This window comes from Petaurus breviceps, unplaced genomic scaffold (assembly GCF_028583685.1).
Source record: "Petaurus breviceps papuanus isolate PSGF00001 unplaced genomic scaffold, PetGlider_PUasm1.0 126, whole genome shotgun sequence".
NCBI classification, from domain to species: Eukaryota; Metazoa; Chordata; class Mammalia; order Diprotodontia; family Petauridae; genus Petaurus; species Petaurus breviceps.
The window spans coordinates 64,887,409-64,906,645 of NW_027185655.1; the positions used below are offsets into that span (position 1 = coordinate 64,887,409).

Here is a 19,237-nt window from a genome sequence, read left to right on the forward strand (position 1 = left end):
GAGAATAGGGAAGTAACTTTCCCAAAGTCAAACTGTGAATATGTTGAAGTCAGGTTTTCCTGATTTCCTAATTTTAACTCTTATGTTGGTAATTTAGTATCATTATTAATAGGACAGCTAGGTGGCACAGTGAATAGAGAGCCCAGCCTGGAGCCAGGACAATCTGAGTTCAAATGTGACCTCAGACACTTACTAACTGTGTGACCCTGGGCAAGTCACTTAACCTGGTTTGCCTCAGTTTCTTCATCTGTAAAATGAGCTGGAGAAGGAAATGGCAAACCACACCATTATCTTTGCCAAGAAAACCCCAAATGGGGTCATGAAAAGTTGGACACAACTGAAATAACTAAAGAAAAATGTATCATTATTAATAATATCTATCATTATGCTTTGTTGACTACAGAGACTATTGAATGTATGACTATTTGCTACTGTTTCAGATTAGATTACCATGATGTTTCGTTTCTTCAGCTCTTCTCAGGAAACTTATGATTTTCTGCTCTCACTTTTTTACTGCTGACCACCGGTCAGGTTCTAGCCCCTCACCCTGCCATTGAATCTGTTGTCTCAGGCTCTACTCTTCATCTCTCATATAAAATTGAACAAAAATTATTTCATTCACTTTTGTACAGAGTAATATAGTTGGGTATTTTTTAACATCTGTGGGGTTTTTTTTTCATTGTTTTGTGTGCAGATAATTTTTCACTTCCAGAATCACTACTACTTTTGATGGTTGCTATTGGCAGCTGGATAAGTAGGGTTTTGATGTATATGTATTTATTCATCAAAAGGAAACAAATCCCTGGCAGGAAAAAAAATACCTTTATTTCTACTACTCTGGATCATAGAACATTAGGACTGGAAGGGACATTAGTGAACTTCTAGCTAGTGAAATATCCTCATATTACAGATAAGGAGACATGAAAGTAGCTGCCCATGGACACAGCTAATTGGAGAGAGAGTTGGTACATGAATGAGTCTCCTTGAGTTCTATATACTCATTCAATTATGATAAACTAACTTTTGTAGGTACCAGATTAAAAAAGTTATCACTAAATGGTATATGGTTATATGTCAATAGATAGATGGATGGATATGTGTATGCAATATATACATATACTTATATACACTAGAGACTTGAAATGTAGTAGTAGTTATAAACTTTTAGGGTTGGGTCATAATATTGGTTCTTTTCTGTTTCTAAGTGAACAGAAATGGTTCCAGAAAAATGATTTATTCATTTCTAAAAATAATGTCCTTTCTTCCTTCTTTTGGCTCAATACTTCCACTGACTCAATAAGTATTTCAATTATGAACTCAATTATGAACTATAAAGATATTTCTCAATTCAGATGCTTTTGCCAAGCAGAATCCTGGCATATATTCATAGAGAAGAGAGAAGTTAAATATGAAAAGTGAAGGGGAGGGAAAGAAAGTGAAGCTTTCATTTTTTTCTATGAGACTGAGAAAATGACAGCTACAAAAAGTAATGATTGATGTGAGAGAAGGAAAAATATTTAACATTGAAAATCTAAGACTAATACACCAATTAAACAAATTATTAAAGAGGCATTACATCATGGTTTCTTTCATCTTCTCAGCATGATGGATCTTCTTTCTATGAATGCTGATCATAAGCCCTCTAAGTATTCATGAAATGGTCTTCATGACTTGTGCTTAGAAAAAATTAAGTCACCTCATGAGCTCTCTGATCTTAGACCAGTCCTCAGTCAATGGACAGATATTTCCAGGTCCATTCTTCAAACATTCTAGCTTAGAAGGAACTGGTAGAGTTTTTTCCCAACTGCCAGAAATTTTGAGACCCAATGTGATCATCTCTATATCACAATGAGATATTGGAAAGGATGTTTCTTATTTATCACAATAATAAAGGGATTCACTCTATATTTTACTCACTAGCCAGGTAGAACTGCAATTCTCAAATAAAGAATATCCGATAATTTTAAACAGATAGCTTTTTTTTTTAAACTGAAATATCTGGCTGATAATCTTGCTTGATACACATTTCCTCTGAATTATACATTTACATTTTTGTTGCTGTTGAGTCATTTTCAGTGATAACTGTTCATGACTCCATTTAGGCTTACAGTTTGGTGGAAGAGAAGAAATGAGTAAAGGTGCCACAGTCAAACCCTCCATGTTATTGAACTCTTTCTCCTCCCTCAGGATTCCAGGCATAAATATGTGCTCCACACCTCCTGACAAGTGTTGAATTAGAGTAACAGTGATTGTACAATGGATAGAATACTGGACTTGGAGTCAGGAAGACTCATCTTCCTGAGTTCGAATCTAGCCTCAGACACTTACCAGTTATATGACCCTGGGCAAGTCACTTATCCCTGTTCTCCTCAGTTTCTTCATCTGTAAAAAGAGCTGGTGAAGGAAATGGCAAGTCACCCCTAATGGGATCATGAAAAGTCAAACATGACTGAAGCAACTGAACAACAAGAACAAAGTGACAGTGTTAATGAGCATATAATACATTAGCAAAAATTAATTTATTTTCAAAGTAGAAATGAATATAAATAGAAGTTCAATTATTTGCTTCTGACACCCTAAATGATTGTCCTGCACACCCCTACAGAATACATAGATCCCACTTTGGAAAACTACTGTAGTCTGGACTATCCCACATCCACTAGGTAATTTTTGCACTCTTCTTTCTCATTCTGCCTATATAGATCTGACTGTTTTTCACAGGTCAGGAAATAGCATTTACTTTAGCAAAAGTGCCATGGGGCCAGTTGTGAATTAGTTGATTCTAACTTTTAATTGAAAGTATTTCACTCATTTCCTGGAACTAAACCTCAGAGCTGTGTTTGTTTGCATTGTGATAAAATATCATAGAAGATGGCTAGTCTAGGTCAATGAGTAATTCAATAAACACGAATTAAACACCTACCCTGCGTAACTGTTTCCTAAGAGTTTTTAACAGTACAGAATATAGTACTATTAAGAATATATTGCAAGTGACTGAATCTGCATGCAAAAACAAGATGAACCTGTTTTTAAAATAGAGGACAAAAGCTATGTATACATTACAAAATAGTGTTATCCCCCAAAGAAAGGAAATGATCAATGTGAGGTGAAACCACTTAGGGAATAATTGCAAATCAGATATTGTAGTCACAGAAATCTACCTGCATACCCTTCTTGGGATGATTCCCAGAGTGTAGCTGTTATAAATGAGTTTATCTGTCATATTAGTACTCCATATAGACTCCATCAACTTAATTTATTTCTACGTTTATGGCACCATGGTAGGTTTTCTACTAGTTACCAAGTTCCTAAAGCTGCCCTTCTCATCATTACAGCTTTGCCTTTCACTTTCTCCCACCAAATTAAAATATTATCCATCCACATCATTTGTTTTGTTGAGGATGAGAAATAGCAAATTCATAATATCCAGACTCCCCTAGTACTGGTAAGGGGAGTACCATCCTCCCAGTCACCCAAGCCCAGAACCTACATGTCTTCCTTGACTCCACACTGTCTCATCCTCACATCCAATCTGTTGCTAATTTTATCAATTATCCCTTCATATCATGCCATATACACTGTCCTTATCTGTCATTCAATAAGCATTTATTGAATGTCAGTTATGTTCCAGGCACTGGACTAAATACTAATTTCAAGTAGCTCTAATGAGTCTAATGAGCTCAAGTAGTCTAATGAGAGAGAAATACTGAAAATAACCTTGAGCAAACAAGACATATACAGTATACACTGGCAGTAATTAATAGAGAGAAGGCAATAATGTTAAGGATTAGCAGGGGAAGTTTCTTGTAGAGAATGAGATTTTCACCAGGGCTTGAAGAGAGCTAGGGATGCCAGGAGGAAGAGATGAGAAGGGAGAGAATTCCAGGCCCGAGAGAAAGCTGATGAATATGTTTAGTCAGGAAATGGAGTGCCTTATGTGAAGAACAGTCAGGAGGCTGGCATCTCTGGATCAAGGGGTATGTGCTGCTGGCAAGTAAGGTATAAGGAGAGCGGAAAGGTAGGAGAGCATGGGGCTGTGTAGAACTTTGGGTGCCAGAAGATTTTATATTTGATTCTGGAGGTGATAGGGAGTCCTTGAAGTTTATTGAAAAGGGATAGGGGAGGGAATATAGTTAAATCTACATGTTTAAGAGAATTGATCTGACATCTGAGTGGAGGATGGATTATAGTGGAGATGGACCTGAGCGAGGGAGATGAAGCAACAGGCTCCTACAATTATCCAGGAATTGGGGAATAAAACCCTGAGCCAGGATTGTGGCAGTGTAAGAGGAGACAAAGGAACCTATATGAGAGATGTTATGAAGGTAAAATAAATAGGCTTTAGCAACAGAATGAATTTGGGAGGCAAGAGAGCATGAGATGTTGAGTATGACACCTAGGCTGTGGGGCTGCATCACCCCAATGCAGGTTTTCAACCCCTGAAAACTGGATGACTACAAATCCTGATAGTTTATCTCCCTGCTCCAAGTCTCTCTGCACTGCATGCCATCATCCCCATTCAGGGATCAATGCAAGCCTGACCAGGTCACAAACTTCATACATTTTTCAATAAACTTCCTTGGCTCCCCAACACTGACTTTGTAGAATCAAATACAGAATCCTCTATTTGACTTTTAAAACCCTTTATAACTTCTCCCTACTCCCACCTTTCTGGTTTTCTTCCACTGTACTCACCCTCACATATTCTGCAATCAAGTAACACTGGCCTCTTTGCTTTTCTGTCTCCAGAGGCCAGGCATTTTCACCGACTGTCCCCCATTACTGGAACGGCCCTCATCTCATACAGACTTTCCTGGTTTCCTTTCAGTCCCAGCTAAAGTTCTATGTTCTATAAGAAACCTTTCCAGACTCCCTTGGATGATAGTATCTTCCCATTGTTGACTATCTCTAGTTCATCCAGCATATATCTTATTGTCCATAGTTGCCTGTTGTTTTCCCATTGCATCATGAGTTCCTTGATGAGAAAAAGGGCTTTTATGCCTTTCTTTGCATCCTTAGCACATCGTAGACCCCGAGTAAGTGCTTCATGACTGACTCGCTGTTACTGATACACACACATGTAAGTCTATGCATACATGTGCAGTGGAAAGAGAATGCTCGACCAAAAAGACTTGTGTTCAAATACAGCCTCAGACATTTGATGATCTGTGTGGCCCTGGGCAAGCCACTTAACTTCAAAGTACCCCAATCTCCTTCCTCATCTATGAAATGGGAACAACAATAGAACCTCCAGGGCACATTGAAAGGATAAAATGAGATATGTGTAAAGGATTTTGTGCTATGGAAATATGATCTACTATTATTATTTACTCACTCTCCTCTTCTCTCTCTGTGTCTCTCAGTCACACACACATAAACACACTCTGTCGTTCCTATTCATCCTTGTCTACAAACATCCCCTTTCATACAGTTATACTTCAGGACCTTGCCACTGAAGAATCACCATACCTTTTTCTTGAATAGATCTAAAAATAAGTGGAAATAGAAACGATTACTGTATAGCTGTTACTAAGCTAAGGATAAACACCCCATTGATTTGAAATATAACTAAATTTGCTCTCCTTTTTGGTGATGAGAATGTACCATCCAAAATCTTATTAGGAAAGAGCCTTAAGATGCATCTAGGAGGCTGGGTATTAGAATTTTTCCTGTTACCTTATGTTGTGATTTTTCTAGTTTTTCTGGAATGAGTAGATACTTTTTTAAGAAAATAGATTTTTTTAGCCATTTAACACTTTAAAGTACATTTTTTTAAAGGAGCATGTGTGATCAATATGAAACAAACACAATTCCTTTATTGAACAGTGTGGATGTCACCAAGTATAACTTCAGCATTTCTCACTGATATTTTATGGTCATTATTTAGATGGCAATACTTAGTGGTGTGACTTGTCCCAAAATCAGTCTTTTAATTCTTTTGATTTATTCCATTCAAACAATGTGTACATGGTAGCACCAGAACCATTTAAATAGTCACCTTGTATATAAATTACACAGAATTCACCATTGTCCAATGTAAAGAAAAGGAGAGCAGTGCCTAGTGAAAGTATTTGATAAATGTCCGTTACAAAGTTATCTTTGCCAAATGATTACAATTCAGTTGTTGCTGTTTAGTCATTCAGTTTTGCCCCACTCTTCATGACCCCATCAGTCACATCAGGCCCTTCTATCCTCCACTGTTTCTTAGAGTCTGTCCAAGTTCATGTTCATTGTTTCCACGACACTATCTATCCATTTCATCTTTTGTTGTCCCCTATTCCTTTTGCCTTCAATGTCTTCCAACATCAGGGTCTTTTCAATGAGTCCTGTCTTCTCATTATGTGGTCAAAGTATTTAGGCCCCAACTTCAGTATTTGACCTTCCAGTGAATGGTCTAAATTAATTTCTTTAAGTATAGACTGATTTGATCTCCTTGATGTCTAAGGGACTCTCCAAAGTCTTCCTTTTTGAAAAGCATTGATTCTGCAGCACTCAGCTTTCCTTAGAGCCCAACTCTCACAGCCATACATTGCTACTGGAAAAAACATAGCTTTGACTATACAGACCTTCATCAGCAAGGTGATGTCTCTGCTTTTTAGTATACTATCCAGATTTGTCCTTTCAAGGAGCAAACATCTTTTAATTTTATCTACAGTGATTTTTGCACCCAAGAATATAAAGTATGACACTTTCCATTTCTTCTCCTTCTGTCAGGAAGTGATAGGACTATTTTCCAGGATCTTAGGTTTTTTGAGGTTAAGTTTCACACTAGCTTTTATACTTTCCTCTTTCTCCCTCATCAAGAAGCTTCTTATTTCTTCTTTATCTTCCACAGTTCAATAGGATGTACATTTTTCTATGCTTTCCATTTAGAAAATTTTGTTGTAGCTTGTTTTTTGGACTGTCTATCCCTCTCGACCCCATTAAGTCCCATTACTAAATGGTTAGTTATCCACTGATGTATTAAGACATAGTCTAAACATTGTACTTTGTGTGATACATTTCACCATCCAATGTCAAGTGAATTTTAGTTTTTATTTGTTAAAACATAACGATCAGTTGATTTGTTATCTTATCTTGATCAGTGATTTTATTTGTTTGTTTGTTTATTGCTTTTTGGAGAGGGGGAGGTAGGGCAATTGGGGTTAAGTGACTTGCCCAAGGTCACACAGCTAGTTTTGTGTGTGTGTGTGTGTGTGTGTGTGTGTGTTACGTGTCTAAGGCTGGATTTGAACTCAGGTTCCCCTGACTCCTAGGGCTGGTGCTCTATTCACTGCATCCCCTAACCGCCCCTATCAGTGATATTAGTAAGCTACCAAGGGAAAAAAAAGCCTTTAATTTTCCCTGCAAGTAAAAGAAATGCTCTGAATATTATTATTTGGCTAAAACAAAACTGTACCAAATTAGCTTCCTTCCTTCCTAACTCTTCCAATTTCCGAGTCTTCCCACAGGCTATCCACCACACCTCATACTTCCTTTCTTTTACTTCAAAGTGAATTTTCACTTTCTTCTGAAGGTTTGGAATCTTTATTCCATGAATATAATCCAAACAATTCACTATTTACCCTTGCAATTATTTCCTTTATCTGTAGTTATTTATGTTTTTCTGATTTCTCTCTGGGTAGGGACATGTCTGCTTTCATCTTTTACATAGTATTTAAAACTATCATGCAAGTACTTGTAAAATAAAAGAAATTTACTCATCTAACAAGTGCTACTTTTATACATCTCAAGGTGCTTTTCCTGTATTATATGGCATACTATTCTCCCCAGAGAGATTATACATACATACATATATATTGGGAAAAGTGTGTGTGTGTGTGTGTTTGTGTGTGTGATGCAAAGAGAGTACCCAAATATCAGAATACATTTGTTTACAAATATTTATTGAATTAATATGTTTGTTGAGTGGCTGATGAAGCATCTTCTTATGGCAGAGCTTTGCATAAAAGGCTATTTCATTTACTCTCAGTCATTGAGGGAAATCTCTCCATATATTTTTTCTTTAGCCCAAATCAAATCTTTGATTTCTCCCTCCTCTCTCTCTCCCCTCAAAATACTGACAGAATAATTTGAATTTTAGAAGAAATCAATTTAATACCATGAGATGCATAATTTCATTGTTGTGGTATTTCATCCACTGATACAAATCCAAACCCCTCTATACCTTTGCAGCTAGTCTTTCATATGTCATGGTCATGGTCACCTTCTGACCATGACCTAAGTGATTAAGCAGAAGTTCTTCAGCTGAAAGACACAGTGCATCACTGAGTCTTTACTCAAAACCTTCCTGTCTTGATAAAACCTTCTGGAACTTAGAATATATTTGTTTTTGAAAACCCAGAGTGTCTTCTAGCAATGAATGAGATATCAAAGCAGGACTTTGTGGAAGGGCAGTGGTTATAAAGCTGGTATTCATCTCTAAGTGGTTATGTGCACAGAGAATCCCCTACCATCATATTTCTTCTTTCCCACATAACTCAAAGTATGGCTTTTTAAATAACCATGACATTATATGGACAATAGAATTCTTTGTTTTTTTTAATGTTTTGTTTGTATATTATAATTGTTTACAGATTACTCCCACTTTTTGAGAGGTCTCTTGTGATAAAGTAAAATAGTTAAATAAAACAAATAATCCAGTGACCACATTTCACACCCATAACACCCCCCTTCTCTCTATTTTTTCAGATAACAAATCTATTTCTCTTGCTCCTACACATTAGAAAAAAAAACAAATATGCATAGTCAAGTAGCAGATTTCTCAAAGGATTTTCACTTACTTGATCTTCTACTGATGAATAGAATTACAATTATGGGTATAACAGTCCATGCTCTCTGAACACCTATAGTTAGAGGACTGGACTTGGAGCTAGAAAAACATCATTTGAAATCTTACCTCTGGCACTTATCAGTTTTCTCATATGTAGAATGGGAATAATAGTAACTTTTGGAGCTATCTCACAGCATTGTTGTGAAGCTGAAATGAGGGAATGCACATAAAATATTTTGCAGACTTTAAACATCATAGAAATGTCATTAATTGGTTCCACTCTTGCTGTTAGTGTAGTTCTCTTAGGTGTACTGATCTACCTTATGGGATGGTTTATCACTGTGGCTAAGATAGAATTTCTCTATTGGATGGACGGAAACAAGCTACTCATTATGCACCAAGTACTTTATGAATATTATCTCATTTGATATTCACAAAACACTGGGAATTAGGTGTTTATTATTATTCCTGTTTGCAGTTAAGGAAACTGAGGCAAATAGAAGTTAAGTGACTTGCCCAGGGTCACACAGCTAGTAAGTATTTGAGGCTGCATTTGAACTCAGATTTTACTAATTCCAGGTCCAGAGATTTATTCATTTTTGCCCCCTCATTGTCTCTAAAAAATAAAACTGTACAAAAGCTATAATGCTAATCTTTATTAGTCTATTCTTATTACTGCCTCATTCTTCATGGATAGTATTGCTTATACACAGAAAAAAATCTAGAAAAACAAAAGCAACAGGATGTTCAGAGTAGCTAATCTTTTAGTGACTATCACATTAAAAATATATATTAGAGCTAGTCTGGTATAGTGATGTGAGAAGACACCCAGGTGGTGCAGTGGGTAAAGAGCTGGGTCTAGAGTTGTTAAGACCTCATTTCAAATCTAGCCTCAGATACTTACTAGTTATTTGACCCTGGGCAAATCATTTAACTCTGTTTGCTTCAGTTTCCTCATCTGGAAAAAAAAAAGCTGGAGAAGGAAATGGCCAACCACTCCAATATCTTTGCCAAGAAAACCCCAAATGAGGTGATGAAGAGTTAGAGATGACTGAAATAACTGAACAACAGTGGATAGAGAGTTGGCCTCATAGCCAGGAAGACCTGAGTTCAAATCCTACTTCTAACATGTACTAGCAATCTGTATACCTGGGGCAAATCCCTTAACCTCTCAATGGCCTAGACAATTCTCTAAACCCCTGTTTCACAGAGAAGATACCAAATTGAATTTGTGAAAAGATTTCCTTTCCTGTGAATTCCAAATATAATAAAATCATAGGTCCAATTCCTATCCCCATAAGAAAAAAGCATAAGAAATGAAATCTGCATTCTAAATATATTATATAACTGGCCTTGGAGTAAGGTCAAGACCTGTCTCTGTCATATACTAGTGGCCCCATGCAACTTTCTAAAATTATATTATATACAATTACTGATACAAATCAGTAGCGGGAGTTTCAGTGAAACACCATTTCCACAGTTGAAGTTTCCTACATCAGTGAAATCATAGGTTTAATTGCCCCAAAATATACCCACTAACTCCCCCACATGTATGTACATATAATATGTATGTATATGTTTATATACATAAATACAAATATATAAATTATATGTATATACACACACAAAGATATATTGGAAAGTCTGTATGTATATATGTATGTATTATATTTTTCATAAGTATAAAAATAAATACCTAGTCACAAGATTAGAAAAAAGAGAGTAAAGGATGAGAATAGATCAACCAGTTTTGCCCATATCTATACTATTATTGCTAGTAATTATAGCTGTGAGTAACACTGTTTAATGCAACCCCATCCCTAAATATGTCTTCCAAACCAAATCCCATCTCTAACTTGGAGGTTATAGCACGTGATTGGAGGGTGCATAGTTTTTTTAGTTCTAATGATATTTCCATTATCTCACTACAAAAATTCCAGTATGAAAACATAGTCCAAATATAATTAAATTTTCAAAGTCTAACCTTATTTAGCACTTCATTTCATTTTTGCGACCTTATTATTCTATTGAAATTTGTATTTAAAGGTTATGGAATTTCAAATCTACTTTATTTCACTTAAACATCTTCTTATTTTTATGTTTCATAAGAAATAAATATTCTTAGAGGAAAGAAAAATTGGAATTTTTCATGAATAGGAAATCCAAAACAGATTTGTTATGGTCTAAGATCACTTTATAAATCTCTGTCTTTGACATTAAGTAAAATTATTTGTCTGATATTCAACTTAATCTCATTCACTATAACTGAAACTTTTTCCCATTAAAATATTATTGTCTACTCATTAGTAATGCATGTTAGCAAGCATTCATTGTATTCTTTTTAAATTTTAAAATATAATAGGAATGAATTTTCAATTCATTCAGGGAGATTATCTAAAACTGACCCTAAATCACAAAATAAATTGGTAACTGAACCATGCATACTCAAATTATATTAAATGTCTTAAGTTAAACCCATTATTTCTATGTTCAACTCATGATTAGGTGATCGAATGACCAAGATGGATGCATTTGTAACACTTTTCTAAAGGTTACTTTAAAAGTATTCAGCATTTGTTTACTGTAGTATAAATGTTCAAATTGTTCCTATCACTAAAAATATATTAAATATTCACTATAATAAGATAAAGATGGCAAAAAGTAAAATGTCCTTATATAATATTCAGAGAAATTAAAGCTATCTTATCACATGTGTAATATTTAATAAAAACATAATAACTGGATTTCACTTACATTTCTTAACAGATCCTATATAATTACTGCTTCTTTTTTGTTTTTTTCCTTTCTCGGTAGCTGTTTGAAATTACAGTGCCTCTCTCCCATGGCCCCAAGCCAGTTACCATCAGTTTTGCCAATCACACCTCCTGCCGATGTATGTCTAAACTGGATGTTTATAGACAAGTTCATTCAATTATTAGACGTTCCCTGCCAGCGACACAGTCACAGTGAGTATGAGCTCAGTCTTTGTTTCTGAATCTTCTGCCACCAATATGAAACAATCTAGAAAGTCACAGCTAGATCAGAGCACTCCTTAGGGGAGTTGCCAGGATCCAATTAGCCTAATGTACAAAGCTAAAATAAAGTCAAATGCACAGGACGCTATAAAAGTAAAATTGACCTTATAATATATAATGTAGTTATGAATAATACACACAACAATGGGATAAAATTCATAAAGAAAAACACCCATTGATCCAATGTCCTAATAAATTACAACAGAGAAATTATCACATCCATTTCACCTCTTCTATTAAAGCAAAGACATCATGAATTTGATTTCATATCAAAATCTTTTGTACTTTGTTGTAGAATGCATGGCTTTATCGATGTAGGTTCCGATGCTAGGAGCACGTATTCAAAGCCTCTCAGGACAGAATTTTGAGTTTCTGTGGCCAGTCTAATGGGGAATCTTTTCAAATTTATGTGGGCTATTCTTTGGATAACAGAAATACACTCTTTTGCTGGACATGCCCTTAAAATCTTTCCAAATCTGTACAACCTGCTTGAACTTATATTCCCTTGGTACATCTTTCATGAACTAAGGATCACCTCTCTGTTGAAAGGAAATTAATCTTTGGTTTATGTTTGAATATTTTCCTATTTCCATGATATTTCCCATTCTTATAAAATTATACACTTTGACCACATATACATACCCATATACACATAAATATTGATAAATATATGTAGATAATTTTTAAATTGCAAGAAGAACCAAAGCCCCTCATTTTAATTTTATTCCACCCCTTTTTTTGTTAGTTTCAAAAATGGCAGCACTTGTGCCCAAGGTCAAATACAAGAATCTGGAAGCAGATTTAGGTTGTGAGTCCATAATGAGGATGTAGTCATTACCCATTGCAAAGTGACAGATGCCATTGGTATGTCTCCTCTTCTCTCCCTCCCCCAACTCTGGATAACAGTTCTTCAGCATTTCTAGCAGCTAAAGAAGTGTACACATGAACAACAAAAAAGAACATAAATACAAAGCATTAATATTTATAAACTAGATGTATAGGTTGCAAGTTTATATAACTCAACTAAAAGTATATATTACCACAATTTTTAAAAATAAATGTTTTTGTTCAATCATGTTCTTCATGACCACTGTTGGGGTTTTCTTGTAAGATATTGGAGTGGTTTGCTCTTTCCTTCTCCAGTTCATTTTACAAATAAGGGAACTGAGGCAAACAGGTTTAAGTGACTTGTTAGTGTCTGAGGCCAGATTTGATCGCAGACAGATGAGTCTTCCTATTTCCAAGCCCAGTTCTCTACTGTGCCACCTATCTGCCCTTAAATAAATGGTCTATAACTAATATCTCTAATTTGAAATGCTCAATAGAAAGATAGTTTGGTGCCAATCAATAAGCATTTATTTGTTAAGCACATACTATGTGTCAGGCACCGGGCTAAGTACTGAGGAAACAAAGAAAGCCAAAAACTGTCCCTACCCTCAAGGAACTCACAATCTAATGAAAGAGATAACACAAAAGAGTTGTGTATGAACAACACATACACAGGATAAATTGAAAATAATCAACAGAGGACAGCCACAAACTTTGAGGGAGATTTGGAATTTCTTGTAGCAAGTAGGATTTCATCTGGGACCCTAAGGAAGCCAGAGACTAAGAAGAGAGAAACCATTCCAGGCCTAGAGGATGACCAGAAAAAATGCCTGGAGTCAGGAGATAAAGGGTCTGATTTGAGTAGCAGCAAGGAAACAAATGTCATTCGATTGCAGCATATATGGGGAAGGGAGAGGAAGAAATGTTAAGAAGACTAGAAAAATAGAATGGGGCCAGGAAAGGGCTGCCAAAGGATTTTCTATTTGATTCTGGAAGAAATATGGAATTAATGTAGTTTATTGAGGGAAAAGGGTGAAATGGCCATTTTTGTGGTTTAGAGAAGGTTAATTTACCAAATGAGTAGAAGATGGATTGTAGTGGGGAGAAACTTGTGTTAGGGAGACCAACCAGCAAGTCATTGCCACAATCCAGCAGTGAGATGATGAAATTCTGTACCAAACAGAATGGTGGCAGAGTCAGACAAGAGAAGAGGTCTTGCAAAGATGTTGACAGGCCTCCTTGGCAACAGAATGGCTATGGAAGGCTGAGAGAGAGTGAGGAGGAGGGAATGACACCCAGGTTCTGACCCTGGGAAGATGGGTATTCCACTCAACATTAATAGAGAATTTCAGAAGGGGAAGGGAGCTTTAGGGTGAAGAAAGTAAGTTTAGATTTGGACATATTCAGTTTATGAAGTCCCCAGTGCATCTATTTTGAGACATCCAATAAGTAATTGGAAATGAAATTCTGGAGGTCAGGTGAAAATCTAGGACTAGATAAGTAGATCTGAGAGTCATCATCACAGAGAGATGATTGTTGAATCCATTGTAGCTGATGCATTCACCAAGTGAAACACTATAGAGGGAGAAGATGAGGAAGGAAAAAAACTTGAGGGACATACATCATTGGTGGGGGTGACCTGGTACAAGATTCAATAAAAGACTGACAAGGAAAATCAGAAGAAAGTAGACCCACAGAAGCCTAGAGAGAAGAGAATATTTTTTTTTAAGCAATTGGGGTTAAGTAACTTGCTCAAGGTTACACGGCCAGTTATTTCTGGATGTGGTGCTGAGTATCTGAGCCCAGGATTCGATCTCCAGGTCGTCCCAACACTGGTACCGGTGCTCTTACTCGCTGAGCCACCTGGCCGCCCCTGAGCAATTGGGGTTAAGTAACTTGCTCAAGGTTACACGGCCAGGTGTTTCTGGGTGGGTGCTAAGCGTCTGAGCCCAGGATTCGATCTCCAGGTCTTCTCAACACTGGAGCCGGTGCTCTTACTTGCTGTGCTACCTGGCCGCCCCGAGAGAAGAGAATATTAAGAAAAAGGGTGATATAGTGTCAAATATTGATTATTTAATGGAAAGAGCACTGGACTTAAAGATAGAGGGCTTGAATTCAAATCATTTTTACTGTGACTTTAGGCAAGTAACTTACACTTCCTAAGACTCAGTTTCTTTATCTGTTTGAAAGAGAAGATGTAGTTGGAAATGACTCCAGAGTCACTTCTAGTCTAAATTTATGATGCTACATCAAAGTTCTTACTCCCAAATGACTTAATATTTTTAGCATTTAAAAGGCTATATAGATCAAGATGTCAAAGGCTTGGCAGATCAAGTTTTTTCCAACACTGAATGAGAAAAACTCACTTCTGTACACTAGGCAAAGTTTGAAAACTATTATGAGGAACACTATTTATGACTTTTTATACATATATCAATGCTACTTTTACTTTTTCCTGAAATAAAAATTATAAGAAGAAAGTAGGATGGGGGCAGCCAGGTAGCACAGTGAGTAAGAGTACCGGCCCCAGAGTCGGGATGACCTGGGATCGAATCTGGGCTCAGACACTTATCACCCACCCAGAAACACCTGGCCATTTAACCTTGAGCAAGTTACTTAACCCCAATTGCTTAGGGGTGACCAGGTGGCTCAGCGAGTAAGAGCACCGGCCCCAGAGTCAGGATGACCTGGGATTGAATCCAGGCTCTGATACTTACCAACACACCCAGCAATAACTGGCCGTGTAACCTTGAGCAAGTTACTTAACCCCAATTGCTTTAAAAAAAAAAAGAAGAAAGTAGGATGACATAGTATTTTCAAGGAGGTGTTGTTTGAAACCTCAGTGGCACAGTACACCTATCTATCCATTCAACAGATATGTGTTCAGCATCTAGTATACATACAACACTGTGCCATAATCAATTGGGGCTATTCAGTTTAATGTGCTGTCCCTGACCTCAAGCCAGTGTAATAGGGAAAATGTGACAAACATATTCTAAAAATTAAATAATGTAAAATAACAATGTGAAAGTTGGCACTGAATAGTTGTCACAAAAAGCTCTGTGAACACCTAAAGTCAAATGAATTATAGGACAATAAATGTTATTTGTTCATAGGAGAACAAAATCCTATGAATTGAGACATCTTTGCATGGTGAATCAGGTAGTAATAGAGAAGGAGCAGCTCAAAGAATTAGAAAGAATTGGCTCAATGAAAAGTGAAATGAAATGAAGAATGCAAGTGCCTAGTAACTATGTTTTGTGTTTTATGGGCACGAACAAGAGTTGGAAGGCAAGAATGAGTGTGTTGTGGTCATAAACAATGCATATTTGTTAGAATAGTCTGGCTAAATAAAAAAGAGGGGGTCACATAGGAGAGTAGGACAAGATCTGGTCAGATACATTATTAGGTTCTAATTGTGGAAGGTCTTGAATGTTAGACTAAAGAATTTGGACTTGGTTATCTAAGCACTGGGAAGACATGGCAGGTGAAATTATTATTATCTGGATAAGTAAGCCAACCAACATTCATAGGATTGAGAAAATGAGTCAATAAGGTTTATGCTGTTTCAACCTGATCAAGAAACTTATTAGTCACTGTAGGGCTGGAGCATGTGAAGGCAAAGAAAGGGATAGAAAATGAAGGACAAAAGATGAAATCTTTCTTGAGGACTAGATTGTTGTGTTTACAATCTTGTAATCCTTTTGTGAAAATTTCTGTAATGTTTACTGCAACACTAAATGAAACATGTTTGCTTATAAGAAGTTACAAATAGTAGGGTTTATTGAGGAAAATTTCATCCTTATGAGAACATGTCTCCTTTTACTAAGGAAAAGACAGCGAATTTATAGATTGAGCAGCTCTGACTCGGAACATGGGACCTCAGTGTTTTTGGATTTTTAATCTGTAGCAGATACTCAGTTAAAATGCTTAAGAACTCGACTCTCCATTAGTGTTTTTTTCTTTCAATTTTTAAGTTTCCTTTATCTTTATTTTTAATTTAAATTTTTTTAAAGGATTGTATAAAAAAGAGCCAGATAATAAAAATGGAACTAAATAAACAGGTTTCAGCAAAGTAGCAGAAATACATATGAGAATCAAGCTGCCGATTGAATGCATATATTTCCTGGCCACAAATAATTAGGAGTTATGCCATTTGTTCTGTCCAGTTTTTGTTTAGGGTATTCCGCTAGCCCCTCCATTTGAGTCTTCCTCTGAAGTGTTAGCCTGGTACAGAATGCCAGTGGGTTGGTTCTTTCCAAGTTAAGAAAGAATTATCAGGTCTTAAACCTTCTTCCCACCCCCCCCATAATATCTAACATAATAATTTCATAAGCTCCCCAGGTTCAGTTAATCAAACTTTGTCCTGGCTCTGTCCTAGGCTGTATTCTTTGATAGCTTCCATATAGGTTTAATATATAGACTTAGCTATACCTGTGGTCAGAGGACAGTTAGCTAAGTCTTTAAAAAAAAAAGTCATCACTAGAGGTTGAGTTATTTGTTGTTTTTTGGTTTGGGGTTGTTTTTAGCCACAGATACTTAAGAAATTAAGGTGCCTAGGTGGCTCAATGAATAGAGTGCTTAGTCTGGAGTCAGAAAGATCCAAGTTCAAATCTAGCCTTAGATATTTACTATCTATGTGACCCTGGACAAGTCACTTAACTTCCATTTGCCTTATTTCACTGGAAAAGGAATTGTCAAACTACTCCAGTATCTTTGCCAAGAAAATGCCATGGACATCATTGGCATGCTATGGTCTATAGGTTCAGGAAGAGTCAGACATAACTTAATGACTGAACCATAATTCATGAAATCATCTTATCAGATCCAATAAGCATATATATAAATCAGACTCAATATGTATATTTTAGCTATCTGCCTATTTTGTACTGTTCAGCCAAAAACAAACAAACAAAACCCTTGAGTTTAAGGATTGTTTTTGTTGTGGGTAGGGGTTGTTTTTGGTATTTTCACCACCTACTATATTGTGCCTTGAATAGAGTAAGTGCTTAATAAAAATTTGTTGATTTGAATTACTGAATTGTTTGGCTTTTCCCCAAATCACTGTCACTTTAGAAATTTCAGACTTGAAGACATTTTTATTTAGAGAGTAAAAAAAACACTCTGTTGCCATTATATTGCCTAGTTTCTACCTTCTTAAAAGTAGTAAAGTGTTAATTATCTGCTGATTAATCATAAGAAAATTAAAAAGAAATAATTAAAGTAGGTAGATTTCAGAATAGCCTCTCAATGAAAATTAAAGCTGCTCACTTGGATTAAAACCTTTTAATTGGCAAGGATCTGTCTGTTTTGCTTTTTTTTTTTTACAGGGTCCAATCAAATGCAGTCTCAAGGCCATATTTGGTCCTCTAGGTCCTTAAGTGCAGCCCTTTGCCTGAATCAAAGTTTTGCAGATCAAATCCTTTTGCTGCAGGTTTCTCAACCCTGGTCTAATTCAATGCCATGCACATTTCAACAACATACAGTTCAGCAATCATATATTAATTCCTACTATTCACAAGATACTATGATAGGTACTAATGTTGAATGAATGCTTTTGAACACAAAGGTTGAATGGTACTTTACCTTATTGATAGACTAATAACTTTGTTTATTTTAAGGCTGACTCAATAAGAGAAGAAAATAGTTATCAAAAATTATCAATTATATGTTAGATGTGAACAATCTAGATTGTTCAAGATCAATTTCCCTACTCTGCAGTTAATCATATGCTTGAAGATGAAAGTTGAATCCATGAAGTGTGATGGGATTACCAAGGGAAAAATATAGAGAGAGCAGATGAGAGAGCCCAGGACAGAGTCGTAGGTATAACCAAATAGAGGTAGTGTGGGAGGGACAGTGATCCAATAAAGGAGACTGAAGGTGTGATCAGACTGGGAGAAAAAGCAGTAAGGCAGAGGCTAGTGGATAAGGAGAGACTCAAGATTTGGGAGACAGGGAAGAGATAATTTAAGGGGTAATCTCATAAAGGAAATAGAAGATAAGATCAAGAGTACAATAGAGAGGCAGGTGATTTCAAGGAGAAGATCCACTCTTCCTCTGAGACTAGAGTGAAGAAGATTGTGGGGAGCTGGGGGAGGTAGAAGGTTGATTTCTTGGTGATTTGAAGTGTAAAACGGGGGCGGGGGCCAACAGGGAGATTCCAACAGATGACCTCAACTTTTTCAGTAAAGTAGGAAGGGAGGTCCTCTGATGAGAAAGAGCAGGAAGGGGGTGGCATAAAGTAGCTCAAGAAAAGGATGATTTGGACAGATATTGAGATAGTCAATTAGAGAAATAGAATTACAATGTAATAGGGAGGCCTCATCTGAGATCACATTACCAAATTTTATAGTGAACTCAGTTAACAAAGTTATGTGACTTACTCCATCAACATTCAGTAGCCTAGGACTTAAGAAAACTGAGGGCTGAAGAGGTTAAGTGACTTTCCCAATATCTAACCCAACTTAAACACCTTCAGTTACTCCCTGCTTCCAATAGGCTAAAATAAAAGCTCTTCAGCATGTCTTAATAGGCTATACTAAAAGTAATTCTAATCTACCTTTCTGACTTTATTGTATTCCCTGTTCTCATGTTGTGT

The 19,237-nt window shown here is 36.4% G+C and overlaps 1 protein-coding gene across 3 annotated transcripts in view; it reads left to right on the forward strand.

The window, feature by feature from the left end:
* VEGFC (vascular endothelial growth factor C) overlaps window positions 1–19,237 on the forward strand; it is a 156,303-nt gene that overhangs the window by 119,655 nt on the left and 17,411 nt on the right. For all 3 annotated transcript variants that reach the window (XM_069096611.1, XM_069096630.1, XM_069096621.1), the window contains exon 4: window positions 11,588–11,739. In XM_069096611.1, the coding sequence (XP_068952712.1) occupies window positions 11,588–11,739 (152 nt within the window). The remainder of the gene's footprint in view (window positions 1–11,587; window positions 11,740–19,237) is intronic.